This window comes from Daphnia magna, linkage group LG10, assembly GCF_020631705.1.
Source record: "Daphnia magna isolate NIES linkage group LG10, ASM2063170v1.1, whole genome shotgun sequence".
In the NCBI taxonomy this organism is placed as follows: domain Eukaryota; kingdom Metazoa; phylum Arthropoda; class Branchiopoda; order Diplostraca; family Daphniidae; genus Daphnia; species Daphnia magna.
In genome coordinates this window covers 2,049,681-2,068,914 of record NC_059191.1, presented here as the reverse complement: position 1 = coordinate 2,068,914, position 19,234 = coordinate 2,049,681, and the positions used below count along the sequence as shown (strand labels likewise).

Genomic DNA, 19,234 nt, shown 5'->3' with positions numbered 1-19,234 from the left:
GAAAAAGAGTCCAAACGTCGCTGGCCCGGGACCGTGAGTTCACTTGTCGTAATCTCGTAAAGGACTTGCTGGGTTCAGCAACATTGATTGTCGCGCCCAAACGTCGGGAACCAGTAGTCCTAACGTCGCTAGACAGATGTCCTCCTGTCGCGAACCGGTCGTCCAAGTATCGAGTGCCAGAAGTCCAAGTGTCGGAAAACCTGGGGTCGTATTCCGAACGGCGACTTGAACTTAAGGAAAACTTGACTTGAAACAATCTAAGTTAAGTCCGAGTTAAGTCAAGTTTTGAGCTAAAGTTAAAAACTTTCAATCTCAAGTCAAGGTGTTATTCCGAACACAAAAAGATGAAGTTTTTCCCAGGACTTAACTTAGATTTTTTTCTTGACTTTAAAATGCAACTTGACTTGAAATTGGCAACTTAGCCAATGGCAGAGGACGTTGCTCAAAATTCTTCTCGTGGTTGCAGACGAATTTTAAGTGTCTAATTCATAGCAAAAAGAAATTGGAACTTGTACGCAAAGTGACTCAAAATTGCTGTGAGTGTACTTTTGTTTACATAGTTGTTTTTAAAATGAGTCGCGATAAAGCTCAGAAAAGGCAGCGTGATATTTGGGTTTAAAATGAAACCTACACCCTTTTGGAACTTTTGGAAAACGTTACTAAACTAGCTAACTATAAACTAAGCCTTTCTAAAGGTTTTTATAAACCTTATGTAATAGACCGCAGCAACTCCTCCTAGCAACAGCAGCCCCACCCAGTAAGAAGGTCGTCACGAATGCAACCTTCCCTGCGGATAATAGTTAATGATAAAAGTAAAAGTTATTGTAAACCCCTCCCTTCTTAACCTTCAATCTCTTGGTATATAAGCACATGGTTGTATCGTCTTAAGTAGAGTTAGTTTACTGGCAAATACACAGTCTAGAAACTATTACATTTGGAGGTCCCAACGAGACAACAAGAATAACAACGAGACTCTGGAAGAAAAGTTTCTGATCTGTGCTTCATTCGCCAGCTGCAAGTATTCAACGCTTCTATCACCAAGTCTTCAAGCAACCGACATCGGAACATCATCGAGGTAAGCGAATGCCGTTTGATTCACCTGTACAAAAGACTGCTCTCAACGAGAACGAGAACACTACTACCTTTATACCCCGTACTACAAGAATCTGATTTAACCGACCAAGACCCAAACCTAAGTCACCATCGAGAACAATTTTTGGACAATTGGAAGACCTTAATAGACTTAGAATTTAAGCAAGACTTAGAAAGAAGTAAAGCATACCAGACAATCTCAACAACTGAAAATATCCAGCAGTTACAAACACAGAAACAAGAAGCAAGTCAGGCGACGCAAAATTCGCTGCATTTTTACACTTATTACCTTCTAGAAAAAACTTTAAAAGTAACAGATGGTGTAACAGCAGAAACCATTGCTAATGCTACTAAAACACTCAAAGACGATATAGTCGCACAAGGTGGGAGCACCAGAACACTCGATAGTTTACTCCAACAGTTACACACATTGCACGGAAAAGAAAAAGAATTTTTGTTCGGTACCATCAATGTATTGCAGAAAGAGTCAGTAATCGCACTAATTGAAGATAAAAAGCAGATAACTACGCTAAAATTTGAACTTTCAAACGCGCAAAAACAATTGGAGAGTAACAAAAAGAAGGCAAAGAGTTCCAAATACACTTTAAGCAGTTCGTTAGAGCAACTTCAAGAAAACAACGAGGCTCTGAAAAACTCCCTTGAAAAAGCCAATTCCCGAATCGCCGACCTAGAACAAAACCTTGAAACCACCTTAGCAACCGAGAGTCAATTGCAGAATCTTCTCAAAAGAAAAGAGGAAAACAACGCAGCTGTCGAGACCGAAGGGCAAGAAATAATTAACAAACTTGAAGGTGAGAAGACCAAACTGATCCAGAAACTCAGCAGTGCGGAAAACCAGATAAAACAAGTATCAGAAACAGCAGAGCAGCTCCAGAAAGAGATAAAAGTTTTGGCAGACAGACTCGACAAGGCCTCAGCAGAGAAAATCAATTTAAAGAAAAACCTGCTAGATTTCACTTCAAAGAACAAAACCCTTGAAAAAGACCTTCAAGAACTACAAGATCGGGTACGAGGACAAGAAAATCAAATAATAATTCTAGAAAACCGGGTGAAAGAATACAAAAAACTTCAAGTTAAATTCATCGAGACTGAAGACTCCAACGACTCAAGGCTAGACGAGGACGAACCAGGAGAAATAACCAAACTAGTGGGAGATATAAACGAACTAACCTTGCCGACAGACAGTGGAGACAAGTCACTCCACTACGAGCTGGAAATAGAACAAACAAACGATTTCGAACAAACAATAGAAAACCTCAAAACACAAATAGAACACTTAAACAAAACAATCATCTATTTGGAGCAAGAAAATCAACAGCTTAAAAAGAAGGTCGACATGGGCGTAACACACGACGACGAGGACACTTCGGAAAAAACGTTCGTGAATACCTCCAAGAAAAATCACAAGGATGGCGATATTCCAGCAACTGAACAGGACGACGAGGACGCAAAGAAAGTGAACAGGTACTTCACTCAGCCAATAGTGAAGGCTTTAGGAGAGCTATTCTCCAGAGAAGACAAAAAGGCTATTCCAATCTTTAAAGGGAAAAGCACTGATAAACTAATATCAGAGTGGTTACGCGGCGCCGAACACGTAGCACGAAACAATGAATGGGACGACAATCAAAAGATACGTTTCTTTTCTGATCGATTGAAAGGCGAAGCCCTTCGAATGGCATGAAAACTACGCTGAGGAAGAAGGAGATGATCTAAATTACCAGGATTGGAAAGAAGCACTAATTACAAGATTTCAAGACACCTACGACTTAGCTACGCTGGAGAAAAAACTTTCAAAATTAACTCAAAAACCGGAAGAAAACTGCAGAGCTTTTGTATCAAGGTTAAATAATCTTTACGATACCATCGCTGGTAAAGAAGAAAGGGCTGACCATAACCAAACTATTATTGAAGGACAATTACTAAACAAAGTGAAAAAGATGAGGGATCACAGAAAAAGCAAAATCCTACTGCAAGGATTACTACCAAAGTATAAAGCAGAACTTTATCTACGAATGCCAGAAAACACAGAAGACTTTGACGCATTATGTAAACAACTTTTCATTTCTGAAAAAATTCTACACACGAAAGAAGCTACAGACGACAAGGAGATGTCAGCTGTTATAGCAGGGATAACGCATCACGAAAAACAACAAGACGATAAAATCCAACTACTTGAGCAAAAATTATCAGATGCTCTGTCAGAATTAAAATATACTAATACGAAACGTGGATCCTCACAGGAAAACGACGTTACCATAGCTGCAACTGACCAATACGAAAACAGAAGACCACGTCCAAGTGAACGTTACTCAAGATCACGTGATTCGCGAGTGCGATTTGCCGACAGTCATAACAGCCGAGAATCAAGTCGAGAAAGAAGTCTAAGTAGAAACAGAGACAACAGCCCTTACCGCAGAGATTACAATTCGTCAGGACGAAGAAATTATAATCCTTCAGGATACAGGCAAACCAGATTTCCATCTCACCAACGTCCCTCATATCGGAACGACTACCCTAACCGACAAGGGAAACTACAGCGGACCAAACAACTACAGACAACAAGCACGTTATAACAGCAACCAACATCCACAGCAGCAACAACACACTAGCAACAATCCTCGAACAACTGAAAATCGAGAAATAACCTGCTACAAGTGTAACCGAAGAGGACATATTGCAAGAGAATGTTGGACAGATATGGCACGTACCAACAACCAAGGTCCCCGATAAACACCATAAAACCAATCAGTAACTCCCAACTAACATACAATTTAGGATCAGATGTAGAAGTAGAAATTCCAAAACTGATACGTATTCCCGTTAGAATCTTTAATAAGGAAATCATAGCTTTAGTGGACACTGGCGCAGCCGCTAGTTTAGTATCCAGTAAAATATTGGATACTCTAGAGTGTAATGAACACTTAAAACAAGTAGAAAATGCGAATCCTCCTATTTTTAGAACGGTGTCGGGACAAGAACTTAAATCGATAGGGAAATTTGAATTTTCAGTTATTATCAATGATAACCATATTATTAACCACCACTTTTATGTTATGAGCAACTTAAATGAACAATGCATCTTAGGATTAGATTTCTTATCTAACAATAATGTGAAGATTAACACTCGAAATCGTCAAATATGTTATGATCACTTTGGAGTAGAACATAATTTTGGAAGTAATACCATGCCCATTTATAGCGTAACATTTAGCAAAGCAGGCATCCATATACCACTAATCCCGATTGATAGAGAAGACGAAAATCTTACACAACAAGATTATCGTAATTTAGAATCCTTCACTCAATTAGACTTTAATAATAAAACTAAGCAGATAGCTAAGATTGTTGAAAAAGAAGAACAAGCACTCAATGTATCAGACGACATACAAACTAAAATTGAAATTTTACTAAAGAAACATGAAGATCTTTTCGCAGACCAAGAATCCGACTTGGGTCTAACTACACAAGTGAAACATCACATCAACATAGGCCATAACGCTCCCATTAATCAAAGACTGCGAAGAACACCCGAATCCCTAAAACTTGTTGTTAAGACTAAAATAGAGGTAATGCTAAGTAACAAAATAATAAGAGAAAGCCACAGTCCTTTTGCTGCAGCTATAGTAATGGTACCTAAAAAGATGGAGAGATGCGAATGTGCATCGACTACAGAGCTTTGAACAAAATCACTGTTAAGGATAAGTACCCTCTACCTAGGATAGATGACACAATTGACGCGTTGTGCGGATCGGTTTATTTCTCTACATTGGACTTACTAAGCGGCTACTGGCAAATAGAAATAGAAGAAAGTGATAAACACAAAACAGCTTTCATTTGTGAATTTGGCCAATACGAATTTAATCGAATGCCATTTGGTTTAACAAATGCACCCAGCACCTTTCAAAGAGCAATGAATAACATCTTGAAAACGGTATTGTACAAATTCGCATTGGTTTACCTAGATGACATCATAGTGTTCAGTAATTCAATTACTGATCATGTGACACACTTGGAAGCAGTTTTTAGACTCCTTAAACAAGCGGGGTTAAAGTTGAAAAGGAAGAAGTGCGAATTTTTTAAAGAAAAATTAGATTATTTAGGATACATCGTATCCGGGAAAGGAATAACACCAAGTACAAAAAAGTTAGACGCAATTATTAAATATCCCGCTCCCAAAAACGTAAAAGAATTGAGCTCATTTTTAGGTCTAGCCAGCTACTACAGAAAATTTATTAGGGCTTTTGCTGATAAAGCCCATCCACTAACTGCGCTCACTAGAAAGTCAGCGGACTGGAAATGGGGGAGGAACAAAGGGACGCCTTTGAATGTATTAAGAACTGTCTCATCACTAGACCTGTTCTAGGTTATCCGGATTTTTCTCGAGAATTTATCATCTACACGGATGCTTCAGGATATGGAATAGGAGCAGTCTTGGCTCAAATACAACCTCCACCTCAATCAGCGGATTTAGCGGAGTCCGACGGACAGGACCTTCGTAAATCAGACGACGTAGAAGTCGTCATAGCCTATACCTCTAAACATCTGAACGACCGCGAGGCCAAGTGGTCAACCACAGAGAAAGAGGCATACGCAATAATCCACGCCATCGACGTGTTTAGGACGTACCTATACGGGCGTAAGTTTACCGTATTTACAGATCATAGACCTTTAGAATGGTTAATGAGTAAGACAGAACCAGCAGGAAGATTAGCTCGATGGGCTCTTAAGATCCAAGAATTTGATATCATTATTGGGTACCGACCAGGAAAGTCACACCAAAATGCTGACACACTTAGTCGCACCCCAATAGTGCCGCTAGCGAAAGTAGAAACAAGGTCAACAGGTACAAAAGAGAAACCAGAAGTAAAAAACGAAACCAAGGAAACTAGAACAAAACAAGTAATTTTTGAAACGGAAAGTAATCAGTCCAAGGACACGGAAAAATGGATAGAACTCCAACACAAAGATGAGTATTGCAGAACAATATTAAAAGAAATGGCAAAGGCCAATCCAAGTAAGGACGTTAAAAATAAATTTAAAATAAACGACAAAGGACTATTAGTAGATACCAAAAGAAGAATTGTAACGCCAGTAAGACTGGTGCCACAAATTTTAAGGGAAAATCACGATCACATATTGGCAGGACATTTAGGAGTAGGAAAAACGTTGGCTAGACTTCAAAGACAGTACACATGGCCATGCATGCGTACTTCCGTAATAGAATACGTTAAAAGTTGTTTGATGTGCAATAAGAGAAAAGCGGTAGGTGGAAGTAAAGCACCATTGCACCCTTTGCCTTTAGTTGAAGGAGTATGGGAAAGGATCGCTATGGATATAGTGGGCCCAATTCAAGAAAGCGCTAAGGGATACAGATATATATTAGTTATATCAGATTATGCCAGTAGGTTTGTTTTTACAGTTCCAATGAGAAATCAAACTGCCCAAACAATTGCGAAGATTTTAGTTAATAAAATATTTACTAAATATGGATCTCCAGAAGTAGTTCTAACAGACCAAGGTACTAACTTTCTATCCAGTCTAATACAAGAGGTGTGTAAACTATTCAAAGTCAAACAAATAAGGACTACGGCCTATCATCCACAAACTGATGGATTAGTTGAGAGGTTCAATCGAACTCTCTGTGACATGCTAGCTTGTTATGTCTCAGACCAACCTGCTAACTGGGACAAATACCTTCCGTTCGTTACTTTTGCTTACAACACAGCAAAACAAGCTTCAACTCAAGAAACACCATTCTTTCTATTCTTCGGACGAGAACCAATAATGCCTAATGATATCAAGATTAACAGAAGATACGAGACCTATGAAGATACTAGTATGGTGTATTCACAGCAATGGGAAAAAGCTCAAAAACTGGCAAGAGAACATCTCTTCAAATCCCAAGCAAGACAGAAAAAATACTACGACGTATCCACGAAAACTATTAAATACAACATAGGTGACTACGTATTACTGAAGGCGCCACCAGCAGCAGGAAAATTCATAAATCGATGGAACGGACCATTTCAAATTTCACGAAGTTTCTCGGATATCAACTACGAGATCCAGCACACGGAAAACAAAAAACTTAAATCTATCGTACATACAAACCGTCTCAAACTTTACACACCAAGAAAACAAGAAACAACTAAGGAAGAAGAAATACTACAAAACCTACCAGAGAATGTTGAAGCACAACGACAACCAACGATTCACCAACGCCGACCAGGCCGACCAAGGGAAGCAGCAGCTGATACATCCGGTGAAGACGAACATCAAACCACGCAGGAACGAAGGAGAACCAGAAAACCATACAATACCTAACCTTTACCGTAACCAAAACCGAAACGATCCTATAACGAATCACCAATACCACTTAAGAAGACGATATCAAGGACCGGATTACTAAACATTTTCATTTTTCACAGATGCAGACATTACTCTTCCTTCTTTGCCTCCTTCATTCACTAAACCCTACTTACCCTATCTACGCATCCATCTGCGACTGTAACAACATGAAAATACGCGGAATCCTAGACTTCGAATTGCCTTACTACTGTGATAATGAAAAACCAGAAACACAACATTTACCAAGGATACCAACTAGTTACACCTTAGTAACCAAACAAAAACCAGCAGCCACTTGGAAAGGATGGACATGTCGACAGTGGACTAAAACAAAGAAAATAACCGGATCGTTCTGGATTGGATCCTTCGATACAGTTTACTCCCCAGGAAACAATACTAATCACCCCTTTGGAGTGTTGGCGGATGGTCAATGATAAAAAATGTGGCAACAATAATATGCAAACCGGACCGACGGGACTCAGTTTCACAGCCACTCCTACAGGAGAAGGTAAATGGTACGCCATCAAGGAATACCAAACACTAAATTGTGTAGCGGAACAGATCACGCTACGTCAGGAGAAACCAGATAGTCCAATCGAAAGCCCTTTCGGATTACTTAACACCACCCAACAGGAAGGACAATTCATCCAAAATCAAAATACAATCGTGTGGGGAGAAAGAACAACAAACAGTTCATACACTCAGACGTTACTAAAAGGGAAAGGATACCTGGAACTTCCTCGAGAACCGGAGTCGGATAATTCCAGCCGCCTTTACGACACCAGTCGGCAGATTGAAATATCTTTTCTTAACAAACCAGATAAGGATATCGCACCGGTAGGACATAAAGTGGTTGGAATCCCTCTAACGTATTTGACGTTTCCTGCAGAAACAACAAAAATTTTGTATGAAATGTTCAAGAACACAATCGCAACCTGCCTTAAAAATACCAACCTTGCCACACCCGTGTGCGAAGACTACAGAGAGTTGTACAAATCCAGACCACAACGTTCTCTTCTTCAAGAAGTTCACTTTCTCTTCGACACCCAAGTTGAAGACGAAAAACTTGGGATTCGCCTCTACAGTATTTCATACGCCTGGGGAACTCTAAGATTGGCACATAGAAGACCAAAAATAATCAAGGAAGATGGAAAAATCGTACAAAAGGATACAACAATATACATTACTTACGAGTCCGGAAGCAGAAACCCTTTGACAACGTACAGTCAACTTTCAAAGGACGACCCTCTCCCATCAGGATCAAAATTCGAGTACATTGTCGACCAAACGATACGAGTACAAAATACTCATATCTGCATCACGGAGACAACACACGATTACGTATTTGCTGCAGCCTGTTCAGAGGAATCAACGAGATGGATTCTAGAAAAAGAAAACAGCTACCTAATTTCCCAAGAATCCGAAATGTGTCTTACCGTAGGGGTCGACGAAACCTTAAAATTGGAAAAGTGTGCTTTGGAAGGAGATACCAGGAAAAACCAGCAGTGGTTCTTTCAAACAATAAATACCAATCCGGATGTTATAGAAAATTTTCCCGACGTAACATTGCAAGATATTCAAGAAGTCCGATTAGAACAACGAAGAGCAATTACAACCACAATAAACTCACCCATATTTGGCGGTATCTTGAAAGCAAATCACGGCAGCGGAAACATCATCTGGGACATGATCGCCTGGGGATTGTTGAAGAACGGACAATATCCAAACGGAAAATGTGTCACACATCATGGGCTTGAACAACAACTAACCATGGAAGATTGTGACACAGATTGGACAAAATGTCAAGAAGAACTAAAAACATTAATCACAAGTAACGATCCCCTGGTGCAATCACAAGTATCCGTAGGAAACTGCAGTAGAGCCACTACCAAAGGCCAAGCTTTCGAGTATACGTCTGATTTCACCATTAGACCGTTCAACACTAACGCTTGCGTCAAGGCAAACACAACAATGCTTATTCTACAGGAATGTGCCAACACCAGTTCAATTTGGGGCACTTTCGAACACACAGGACAGCTCATGGCAACAGACAGAACTGGCCTACATTCACTGGCGTCAGACAGAAAATGTCTCACACTAAAAGTAGGACGTCTGAGTTTAGGGCATTGCCACGGCTCAAGTAGAAAACAACAGTTTAGCTTCGAGTATCGGAACCCGCATCAAATACGGACGCTTTCAGCAGCAGCCATTATAGCGCTTCACACCCAACAATCATTGGACGGAACACAACTCCCACTTATACCCCCTCTGCTCAAAAGAGAAAGTAAAGCAAACAACAAAAACTTAACCACGCCCACCACACAAAAATCTATTTCATCTACTTCAAGCACCACAACGACAGTAAAACCAACTACAAAATTAAGCACAACCACAATTAAAACAACAATAGCCACAACAGCCATAAAAACGACCGTTAAAAGCACACCACCGACAACTAGGCCTACAACAACTACTAAGCCTACGACCACCACAACTAAGCCTACGACCACCACAACTAAGCCTACGACTACCACAACTAAGCCTACGACCACCACAACTAAGCCTACGACTACCACAACTAAGCCTACGACTACCACAACCAAGCCTACAACTACAACAAATAAGCCTACTACTACAACTACTACGCCTACAACTACAACAACAAAGTCTACGACTACAACTACTACGCCTACAACTACGACAACAAAGCCTACAACTACAACAAATAAGCCTACAACTACAACTACCACAGCTACAACTACAACTGCTGAGCCAACGACTACAACCACTAGGCCTACAACTCCAAGTACTGAACCTACATTGCCATCAACTACAACTGAAACCACGTCCACTACACAATCATCAACGACAACTATAGCGACAACAACAACTGAATCAATAAGCAATTCAACAACACCTCTCACAACAACTGAAAAAATAGAGGACCCTCCAGTCACGAAAAATCACACCATTACGGAGGATGCAATAATGGAAATTATTGATGACACTGAAAAAACATCTCAGCAAGAAATACCCGAGGCAGCATCTTTAACCCTAGAACAAGTACCGGAGGTGCCAATAAAAAACGAAACAGAAAGCGGTCTACCCCAAAATATAGAAGAATTCGGCGACAAAATTAAATTCGATATTTCAAAAATGCATGAGCAATATAAAATAAGTATAGAAACAGAACACGAAAACAAACTTGCAAAAGAAATTCGCGACGTATATTGTCAACTATCAACGATAAAGAAAACTCAAGCGGTGATGTTAGCTCAAAGTAACGGAATTCTTGCCGCTTCAGCGCTCGGATTACCCATCTGTACGAGACTGCAAGGCTTCGGACAAGCGATGACGCTCCAACAATGTGAAACCAAACGGATTTTCATCTCCGCAAAAGAATCGAAATGTGGATTTCAACCATTCTTTACCTATGAAGACAAAAACTGCACTATCGGAGTAGATGGATGGTCCATACATCCATATTCCGATTGCTTTTGGAAAACTCATTTGGTGAATTTAAATGGATTCCATCACACCTGGGAACACAATTCAACAAATGGAGAATGGGTAAAACAAAAAGCAAGCATTCACATGCCGAACTTAGACCTCATCACAGAATTCGAAGAGTTGCACCTGAATGATTTCGACTACAGTCTGAAGAGCCATCCAGCGCATGAAACAATGGAAATGGAACAATTAAATATCCTAAACGATCTAGTAGGCCTAATGCAGGAATCAAATTCAAAATCTGTTTCTGACATAGTGATGTCAGAAAAACAAAATAATCAGATAGGAACCATGTTCTCATGGTTCGACACATCAAAAATTCTTATCCTATCTATCATAGGATTCATTGTATTCATCATATCCCTACGCATATTGATCATTTGTGACCCTTTTACAAGAATCATGGAAAAAATTCGACAAGCTAGAAGATTAAGACGATATGGAATAAATACGGAAGAAGCGCACGAATTAACTTCAATGATCCCAAATTCAGGCACTCAACCACCGGAAGAAATAATAGAGCAACCGTTCACTAGGATGACGGCTCCTACACCTCTTACCATGGAAAGACCCACACAATCACGCCCGGCTCAACCAAGCGCACCGAAACAACGTAATATTTATCCTGTCATGGAAGAAAACTGGGAATCCGATCAAGCTCGCAAATGCACAGGAAAACACACGACTTGCACTTATGTTGTGGGTTATGGAATGGTATGGGAAGACCTTTGCAGATGCTCAACAGAAGTTGAATCTAAAAACCACTAACATTTAGAAAAAAAAAAAAAAAAAAAAAAAAAAAAAAAAAAAAACAAACAAACTTAACAAGTTTTTATTCTGGGTGAAAGGGGAAAGTAGTAAATGTATTAAAAACTCGAAATATGAAAACTTCAAGTGAATTGTCCTTAAACAGCCACCAAACACACAAGTGTTAAGTAAAAGTGGAAGTTTTAACTAAAAAAAAAAAAAAATAATAATGATGGAACAGAACAGTGAAGACGCAGTGCAACGTAATGAAGCAAGTGATAGCGAAAGCCAACCAGAAATAAACTACTTAGTGATTGAAAGTGAAAGTGAAACGGACAGTGAAACGCAACGAGATGGGCTCTTCGGTGATTATGGTTTTTATCCACCAACGTTCGAATTTAATCCAAATGCTACACAACAAGAAACATTACCTAAATGTAGTAACTGTGCGATGAAAACGCACCCAACCTTATCGGCAGCAAGAGCAGATGCCGTGCAGAAACGAACACAAGCCATCACACGATTACGTGAGCAAGAAATTTTCCTCGAAATGATAGACGCTCCAAGGGAAGAAATAAAAAGATGTATCATCCAGAAGTTAGGACCCGCTGCATGGGATTACCATCCGAAGGCAGAATTTCTTAACCAGAAATTTAACGACAAAACACTACTTCATACAAGCGTGAAAGCGGGAAAACTGGACATAACGGATTTACTGTTAGACTATGGAGCTGACCCAGATATAGAAGAGGATGGCCAGACCATCGCACATATAGCGGCAGCAGAAAATAACAAACTCTTGATCAGGATATTACGATATCACAAATACAAGTTTTCATCATACAATAGCCTTGGAGAAACACCACTAATGGTCGCCATCGCCTACGGGCATGAAGAAGTGGCCAGTTATTTGTGGATAAGTTCCAACGTTGCACAAATGGCAAAGGACAACAGCACCGTCCTACATTATGCCGCCAAACATGGAAACAACACTCTCGCTAGGGCAGCATGTGAAAGGAAAATTCACATTAACATCAATCAAACGACTAAACCAGGAAACTATACGGCCCTACACCTAGCCACAATGTATAGGCAAGATCTCATAACAAATATCTTATTGGAACACGGAGCAGATCCAGACATAACTGATGTCAATGGAAACACCCCGCGGGATTACGCGTTTGATGAACATAGGAGAAACATATTTGAAGACTGGAAACGTATAAGAAGCCGCGAGAGAAAGGCTTCTGGCAATGAATAAGATTGAAGCAAAACAAAATTGAAGAACCAACAACAGTTTATTACCACTACTACAACAAAAACACTAAAATGACAACATTACGACAACAAATTAAGAAAAAACTAAAAGAAGAGAAGAGAAGAAAAGCATACAAAAAAAAAAATAAACGATTGAAATCTGCAGTAGCATTCCAGTAAAAAGGAACGTAGACCAACAATTATTAACTAACACTTTATTAGCATAAAAGACAATGAATAACGGTATAGAAAACATATCTTGTATTTTGTGTCTCATACTTTAGCCCAACAAACAAAAATAACGGTGAAGGAAAGAAAGTAGGTGACGGGTAAAAAACAAGTTTTCACCTAACCATTGCCACGCCACATGCCGAAGAGAAGTAGAAGACAAGGAGAAAATTGGAGGACCAATTTATTCTTGCCGAAGGGGGGAAGGAATGTAATAGACCGCAGCAACTCCTCCTAGCAACAGCAGCCCCACCCAGTAAGAAGGTCGTCACGAATGCAACCTTCCCTGCGGATAATAGTTAATGATAAAAGTAAAAGTTATTGTAAACCCCTCCCTTCTTAACCTTCAATCTCTTGGTATATAAGCACATGGTTGTATCGTCTTAAGTAGAGTTAGTTTACTGGCAAATACACAGTCTAGAAACTATTACACTTATATAAAATTATATATAGCATATATAACTATATATATAAAAATAATATATAACTATTTATATAGTTTTTATACTATAAAAATATAGGGTTACCCATATCCTCTAAGAATTCATCAATGACGTCATTACAATAATCGGCCATTGTGTAAACAAACGCAACGCCACTGCCTATTCTCACCGCTACTTATAGAACTTAAGCCCGTAAGTCAGTTTCAAGGCACCTAAAAGGTACCTTGAGATTTGAGAGACTTAACTTAGTTTTAATGCTCGACTTTTGAGTTTTCAAGTCCAAGTTTCTTACTTGAATTGAAATTTTTTGGTTCGGAATTCAACTTCGGTTAAAGTCTGAAAATTTTTTCAAGTCAAGTAGGAAAAACGCCTAAGTCAAGTCCAAGTCAAGTCTAAGTCGACGTTCGGAATACGACCCCTGGGGTCGTATTCCGAACGGCGACTTGAACTTAAGGAAAACTTGACTTGAAACAATCTAAGTTAAGTCCGAGTTAAGTCAAGTTTTGAGCTAAAGTTAAAAACTTTCAATCTCAAGTCAAGGTGTTATTCCGAACACAAAAAGATGAAGTTTTTCCCAGGACTTAACTTAGATTTTTTTCTTGACTTTAAAATGCAACTTGACTTGAAATTGGCAACTTAGCCAATGGCAGAGGACGTTGCTCAAAATTCTTCTCGTGGTTGCAGACGAATTTTAAGTGTCTAATTCATAGCAAAAAGAAATTGGAACTTGTACGCAAAGTGACTCAAAATTGCTGTGAGTGTACTTTTGTTTACATAGTTGTTTTTAAAATGAGTCGCGATAAAGCTCAGAAAAGGCAGCGTGATATTTGGGTTTAAAATGAAACCTACACCCTTTTGGAACTTTTGGAAAACGTTACTAAACTAGCTAACTATAAACTAAGCCTTTCTAAAGGTTTTTATAAACCTTATATAAAATTATATATAGCATATATAACTATATATATAAAAATAATATATAACTATTTATATAGTTTTTATACTATAAAAATATAGGGTTACCCATATCCTCTAAGAATTCATCAATGACGTCATTACAATAATCGGCCATTGTGTAAACAAACGCAACGCCACTGCCTATTCTCACCGCTACTTATAGAACTTAAGCCCGTAAGTCAGTTTCAAGGCACCTAAAAGGTACCTTGAGATTTGAGAGACTTAACTTAGTTTTAATGCTCGACTTTTGAGTTTTCAAGTCCAAGTTTCTTACTTGAATTGAAATTTTTTGGTTCGGAATTCAACTTCGGTTAAAGTCTGAAAATTTTTTCAAGTCAAGTAGGAAAAACGCCTAAGTCAAGTCCAAGTCAAGTCTAAGTCGACGTTCGGAATACGACCCCTGGGGTCGAATTTTGAACACCGTACTTTTGCTTAGCCAAAAGTCGACTTAAGCCAACTTTTGCCAAGCCGACATAAGCCAAGTTCGGCTCGATAAGTGAAACTTATCGTTCTTCACTTAAGACGTGATTTTGAAAAAAAAAAGTTGATACTTATGTCGGCTTAGCATTTTTTTGCTTAACTTGTCAAAAGTAAGACGAGGCAAATTTTGACCAATGACGTTAAAGCTTGCAAACGTTTTCTGAAAACAAAGCAGACGAATTTACACGAAACAAGCATGACATAAGTATTTAAACATTATTTTGATGTGTTTGCAGTGTTGTTTTTACTCATGTGATACTTGGATGAAATGGGGCCGAAAACTGACGGAATGAAGGAGAAAGTGAAACGCGATATTTGGTACGATCGCGTGATGGTTTATCTGTTGGATTTATGCATTGAAGAAAAGTTAAGTAATATATACGATATTAATATCTTAGTCGTCAGCAGCAATTTTTACTAGATGTGCTCAATAAATCATATAATTCGTTCCACAGGAGTTGATGGAAGGAGACTTCAATATCCTAATTACTAAGGAATTGAAGAATGAAACATGGAAGAAGATAACTATGTCGATGAACGTGGAATTTCCAGATTCCATTTTATGCACTTTTGTAACTTTTTTGACATTTATTTATTTGCTGAGCTTTCAATTTTAAAACAAATGGTCTAGCAGACGCGTTTTAAATTTTTTCTTATAGCACAACTACAAATATTTTGCTAAATTTAGTGATTAAATGGGTCGAAAGTACAAACTTACAGAGATAAGGTACCTCCGGAGGTACCTTGGACTTATCTTCATTTTCTTGCTTAACTTAACTCTTTTTTGGCTGAAGTATTTTACTTAACTTTTTCATTTTTGTTCAAATTGCGACTTATCGATAAGTCAGACTTATCTCTAAGTTAAGTATTGGCTAAGCAAAAGTACGGTGTTCAAAATTCGACCCCTGGAGTCCTTTGGGCAACTAGCCCAAAAGTCCCTATCCCCTTTAAAGCCACGCAGTGGTGGGTAGGCCCCTAGCCCCTACCCCCGAAATCTCAGCAGCCGCCGTCGCATTTGAACTGGCAATTGTTGGCAAAGTGAGGGCTCCTGCAGTAAATATAGAAGGAGTTCAATCAATTAGAATTCAATCTACTTTTATCCAGATTGAAGTTGTTCAAACCCTGTTAGTAAAAATAATCTGGTTAAAAAATCTCAGATACAATTAATTAGATTGAAATTATGCCTGTTTGAGAAGGTACCAAACTCTCATGTCAGTTTATCTAAAAAAGCAAAAAAGCTAAAAAGTAAAAAAGATTATTTAAAACACGTTTTGTACGAGGGAAACATAATATATGAATATGAGATCATGATGAACATGATGATATAAGAATATAATTATACCTTTCTCGACAAGTTTCCCAGCCGAATCTATAAATTCCATCGTTCTCTTCACGAGAGGTCGGCCCTTTTCTAAAAGTAATATATTTATTCATTTTAAATGACAGCAGGCCGCCATTAAAAACGAAAATGACAACAAACGAGAAAAAACAAAAACAATTGCCAGTTCAAATGCGACGGCGGCTGCTGAGATTTCGGGGGTAGGGGCTAAGGGCCTACCCACCACTGCGTGGCTTTAAAGGATGGTCACGTGACCATCCCACTGAGCCAATGAAAACCCTGGAAATGGTGCCGTTTTCTGGTACGGACCTCTCCGTACGTACGTGGAGACCATGTTGATATTTACAGATATAGACAATCGTTATCGTAGTAAACGATATCGATATATCTAAAAGAAGCGATATTGGTCACGCCTATTTCCCCCCGGCAGCCGGGGGGCGCTAATGTCAAAATGTGCTATTTCCCCCCGGCTGACATTAGCAGCCGGGGGCGCTAATGTCAAAATGTGCTATTTCCCCCCGGCCAGTAGGGGCGTTGGTATTTAAATAGTTATTGCACACCTGAATCAGTGAACACAATCAGGTGGATACTACGGGAAAATACAGTACAGTAGTTGTTACTTCAAGCAGAGTCAACACTGACCGCTGCTTCAAGTAAAAGAAAACGACCAGTAAAAAATAAAATTATGTAACAAGTAGCTTGCTTGCTTGTTATTTAATTTTATTTCACCTGATATTTTAATTTCGATAAAAAGCAGTACCCAGTACATAAGATAACAACTGTGAGTCAAATTTCTTTGTGTTTCTTAATTGTTAAAATACATTTGATTAGGATTTTAAGTAATACAGATTAGGTTTTAAATACACATTTAATTGGTCTGTCTGTGCAGCACAGGCTTCGCAAAGGGCACAGCGCCCTTTTTGCTGCCGGGGGGAAATAGACAATTTTGACACTAGCGCCCACCGGCTGCCGGGGGGAAATAGATTTTACCATATCTATTCGAGTACAGATATATCGCCAACACTACCTGGTATTCTTTTTGTTTATTCTGGTTGAGTTCTGTTTCAATTGAACCGGTGGTTTTCTCCTGCTGAGACTGAGCTTCTAACTGGACAACGTCTACTTTTTTAGCTTCCAACGGGTCCACTTTAGACTATCTGTTTCCCAACTTTTTCATCGCAGCAACTTGGCTGTCATTGATTTTGGTGATGGTTTCGGCTTTTGGTTCTTCTGATTGCAATATAACCTTATTCAGCTGCATTTGATGTTAATTCTGTACATATGGCTAGTGCCGATTCTAAATCTACTTTTGCCTTCGTTAAAGCTCTGTTCGTTCTCATCAAATCTGATTAGTAGACTTTTCCTCAATAGTTGGCATTTGCTTAAAGTGTTGATTAGTGTTTCTGGTTAAAAGGTAATTCCTGTCCTTGGAGTAGGAACTTTGTGGTGCACAAGTTCTTTAATAGCATTTTTTCGCTGCTGCAGTTTGCCATTCATGCAAGGTAGGTTGACGTTCAAAAGTTACAGATGCTTCTGAGTCTTGAGTTACCCAACTTATTAACCAGTTAGCCACCAAAAGCCAACACCTATGTCAATGTTCACAGATTTAATATTTATCTTTAAAATCTGGAAGAGAGAACAAGTGTGTAACACATATTCTAATATAATACAATTTTAGTGTAACAAAAGCAGTACCTTCTAATAGAAATATCTATTATCCAAAGACAATGAAACCATGGCTGCTAATCCAAAATAAAATAGTAGCCAATCATTGGTGGCACCCAATACCATTTCTGGAGAGCTTTTTTTTCATTGTATCTGTGACTCTAAACATTGGACCATGGCCCGGAACAATGTAATCCGCTAAGCTGGCTATAATTGCACGAGAATTTTCCTGTTGTGAAGGATTGATACTACCACATGCTCTCCATACCTCAGGGTGTTCAATATCTTCTTCACGTTCAAAAATATCTCCTATAAATGCATCAAATGACATAAAATTAGCTGCTACTGAATGCAAAAATTGCAAAAATCATAGAAATGCCTGCTATGACAACTGTGCCAAGATTTTCAGTGTTCACAATGATGCTAACATCATCTGCTGTATGTCCGGGTGTAGGAATTACTTGAATGCCTTCACTTATGTCAAATGGAATATCTAAAAAAAAATGTTGTATTCAGACATATAAGTTAAAAAAGGCACAGAAAGTGTAGAAATCACATCAAACCTCTATCAAATGGATGTAGAAAGTATTGATCTTTAACAGAAATAGCAAAGCCTACTATATGTTTGGCTTTTAAAAACAAGTTGTTGTTGCCAGTGTGGTCAGAATGGCCATGTGTGGATACCACATAGTTAATATCATCAGGACTTAATCCATTCGAATTTAAGGCCTTTAAGATCCGATCTCTATCCCAGGGTGTCATAGTATCGACAATTACTTTTTAAAAAGTTATTAAGCTGTATTAGTACTAAAAACAATAAAAAAATCAGATGATTCATAGTTACAATTGGTACTGCCGGTGACCAAGACACACGAGCAATTCGCGTGGACGTAGGGCAGATTTTCATCTTCTTTTTCACTTACTGCTGAAGAATACCCACTAAATAAGACTTTAACTATGTTTGGCATTTTCAGAAAACGACATTTGCTGTAATTAAAATTTTTTTTTTTATTTATACCTCCCCAATTTCTCCCGCTACTCTTGTTGTTCGCGCTGCTGTTTACGAACACGACGGCATCTAGGAGACGCTTGAAACGTGACTCCATCAAATACATTGGTTAATTCTTTAGCTACTAGATGTCACGAAGAT

General features: G+C 38.8%; 1 protein-coding gene and 1 long non-coding RNA gene across 4 annotated transcripts; one reads left to right on the top strand and one right to left on the bottom strand.

Annotated features, from left to right (window-relative positions):
- Positions 1-14,337: 14,337 nt before the first annotated feature.
- On the top strand, positions 14,338-15,713 carry LOC123477018. Its single transcript, XR_006652124.1, has 3 exons — positions 14,338-14,774; positions 15,317-15,451; positions 15,536-15,713. It is a non-coding gene; the product is annotated as an uncharacterized LOC123477018 (long non-coding RNA).
- A 1,555-nt stretch (positions 15,714-17,268) lies between these two features.
- On the bottom strand, positions 17,269-19,214 carry LOC116932378 (metallo-beta-lactamase domain-containing protein 1). 3 transcript variants are annotated; one of them, XR_004399527.2, is made up of 5 exons: positions 18,929-19,214; positions 18,648-18,860; positions 18,464-18,577; positions 18,115-18,393; positions 17,269-18,045 (listed from the first exon to the last, which is right to left on the bottom strand). XR_004399527.2 is itself a non-coding variant. In XM_032940179.2 (4 exons), the coding sequence occupies exons 1-4, from the start codon at positions 19,197-19,199 to the stop codon at positions 18,188-18,190; spliced, it is 804 nt and encodes a 267-aa protein (XP_032796070.2). In that variant the 5' UTR covers positions 19,200-19,214; the 3' UTR covers positions 18,112-18,187. The 3 variants fall into 3 exon arrangements, 1 of the variants encoding a protein (XP_032796070.2); XR_006652120.1 differs by having other exon boundaries at positions 17,269-18,005; XM_032940179.2 differs by lacking the exon at positions 17,269-18,045 and having other exon boundaries at positions 18,112-18,393.
- Between the last annotated feature and the right edge of the window lie 20 nt (positions 19,215-19,234).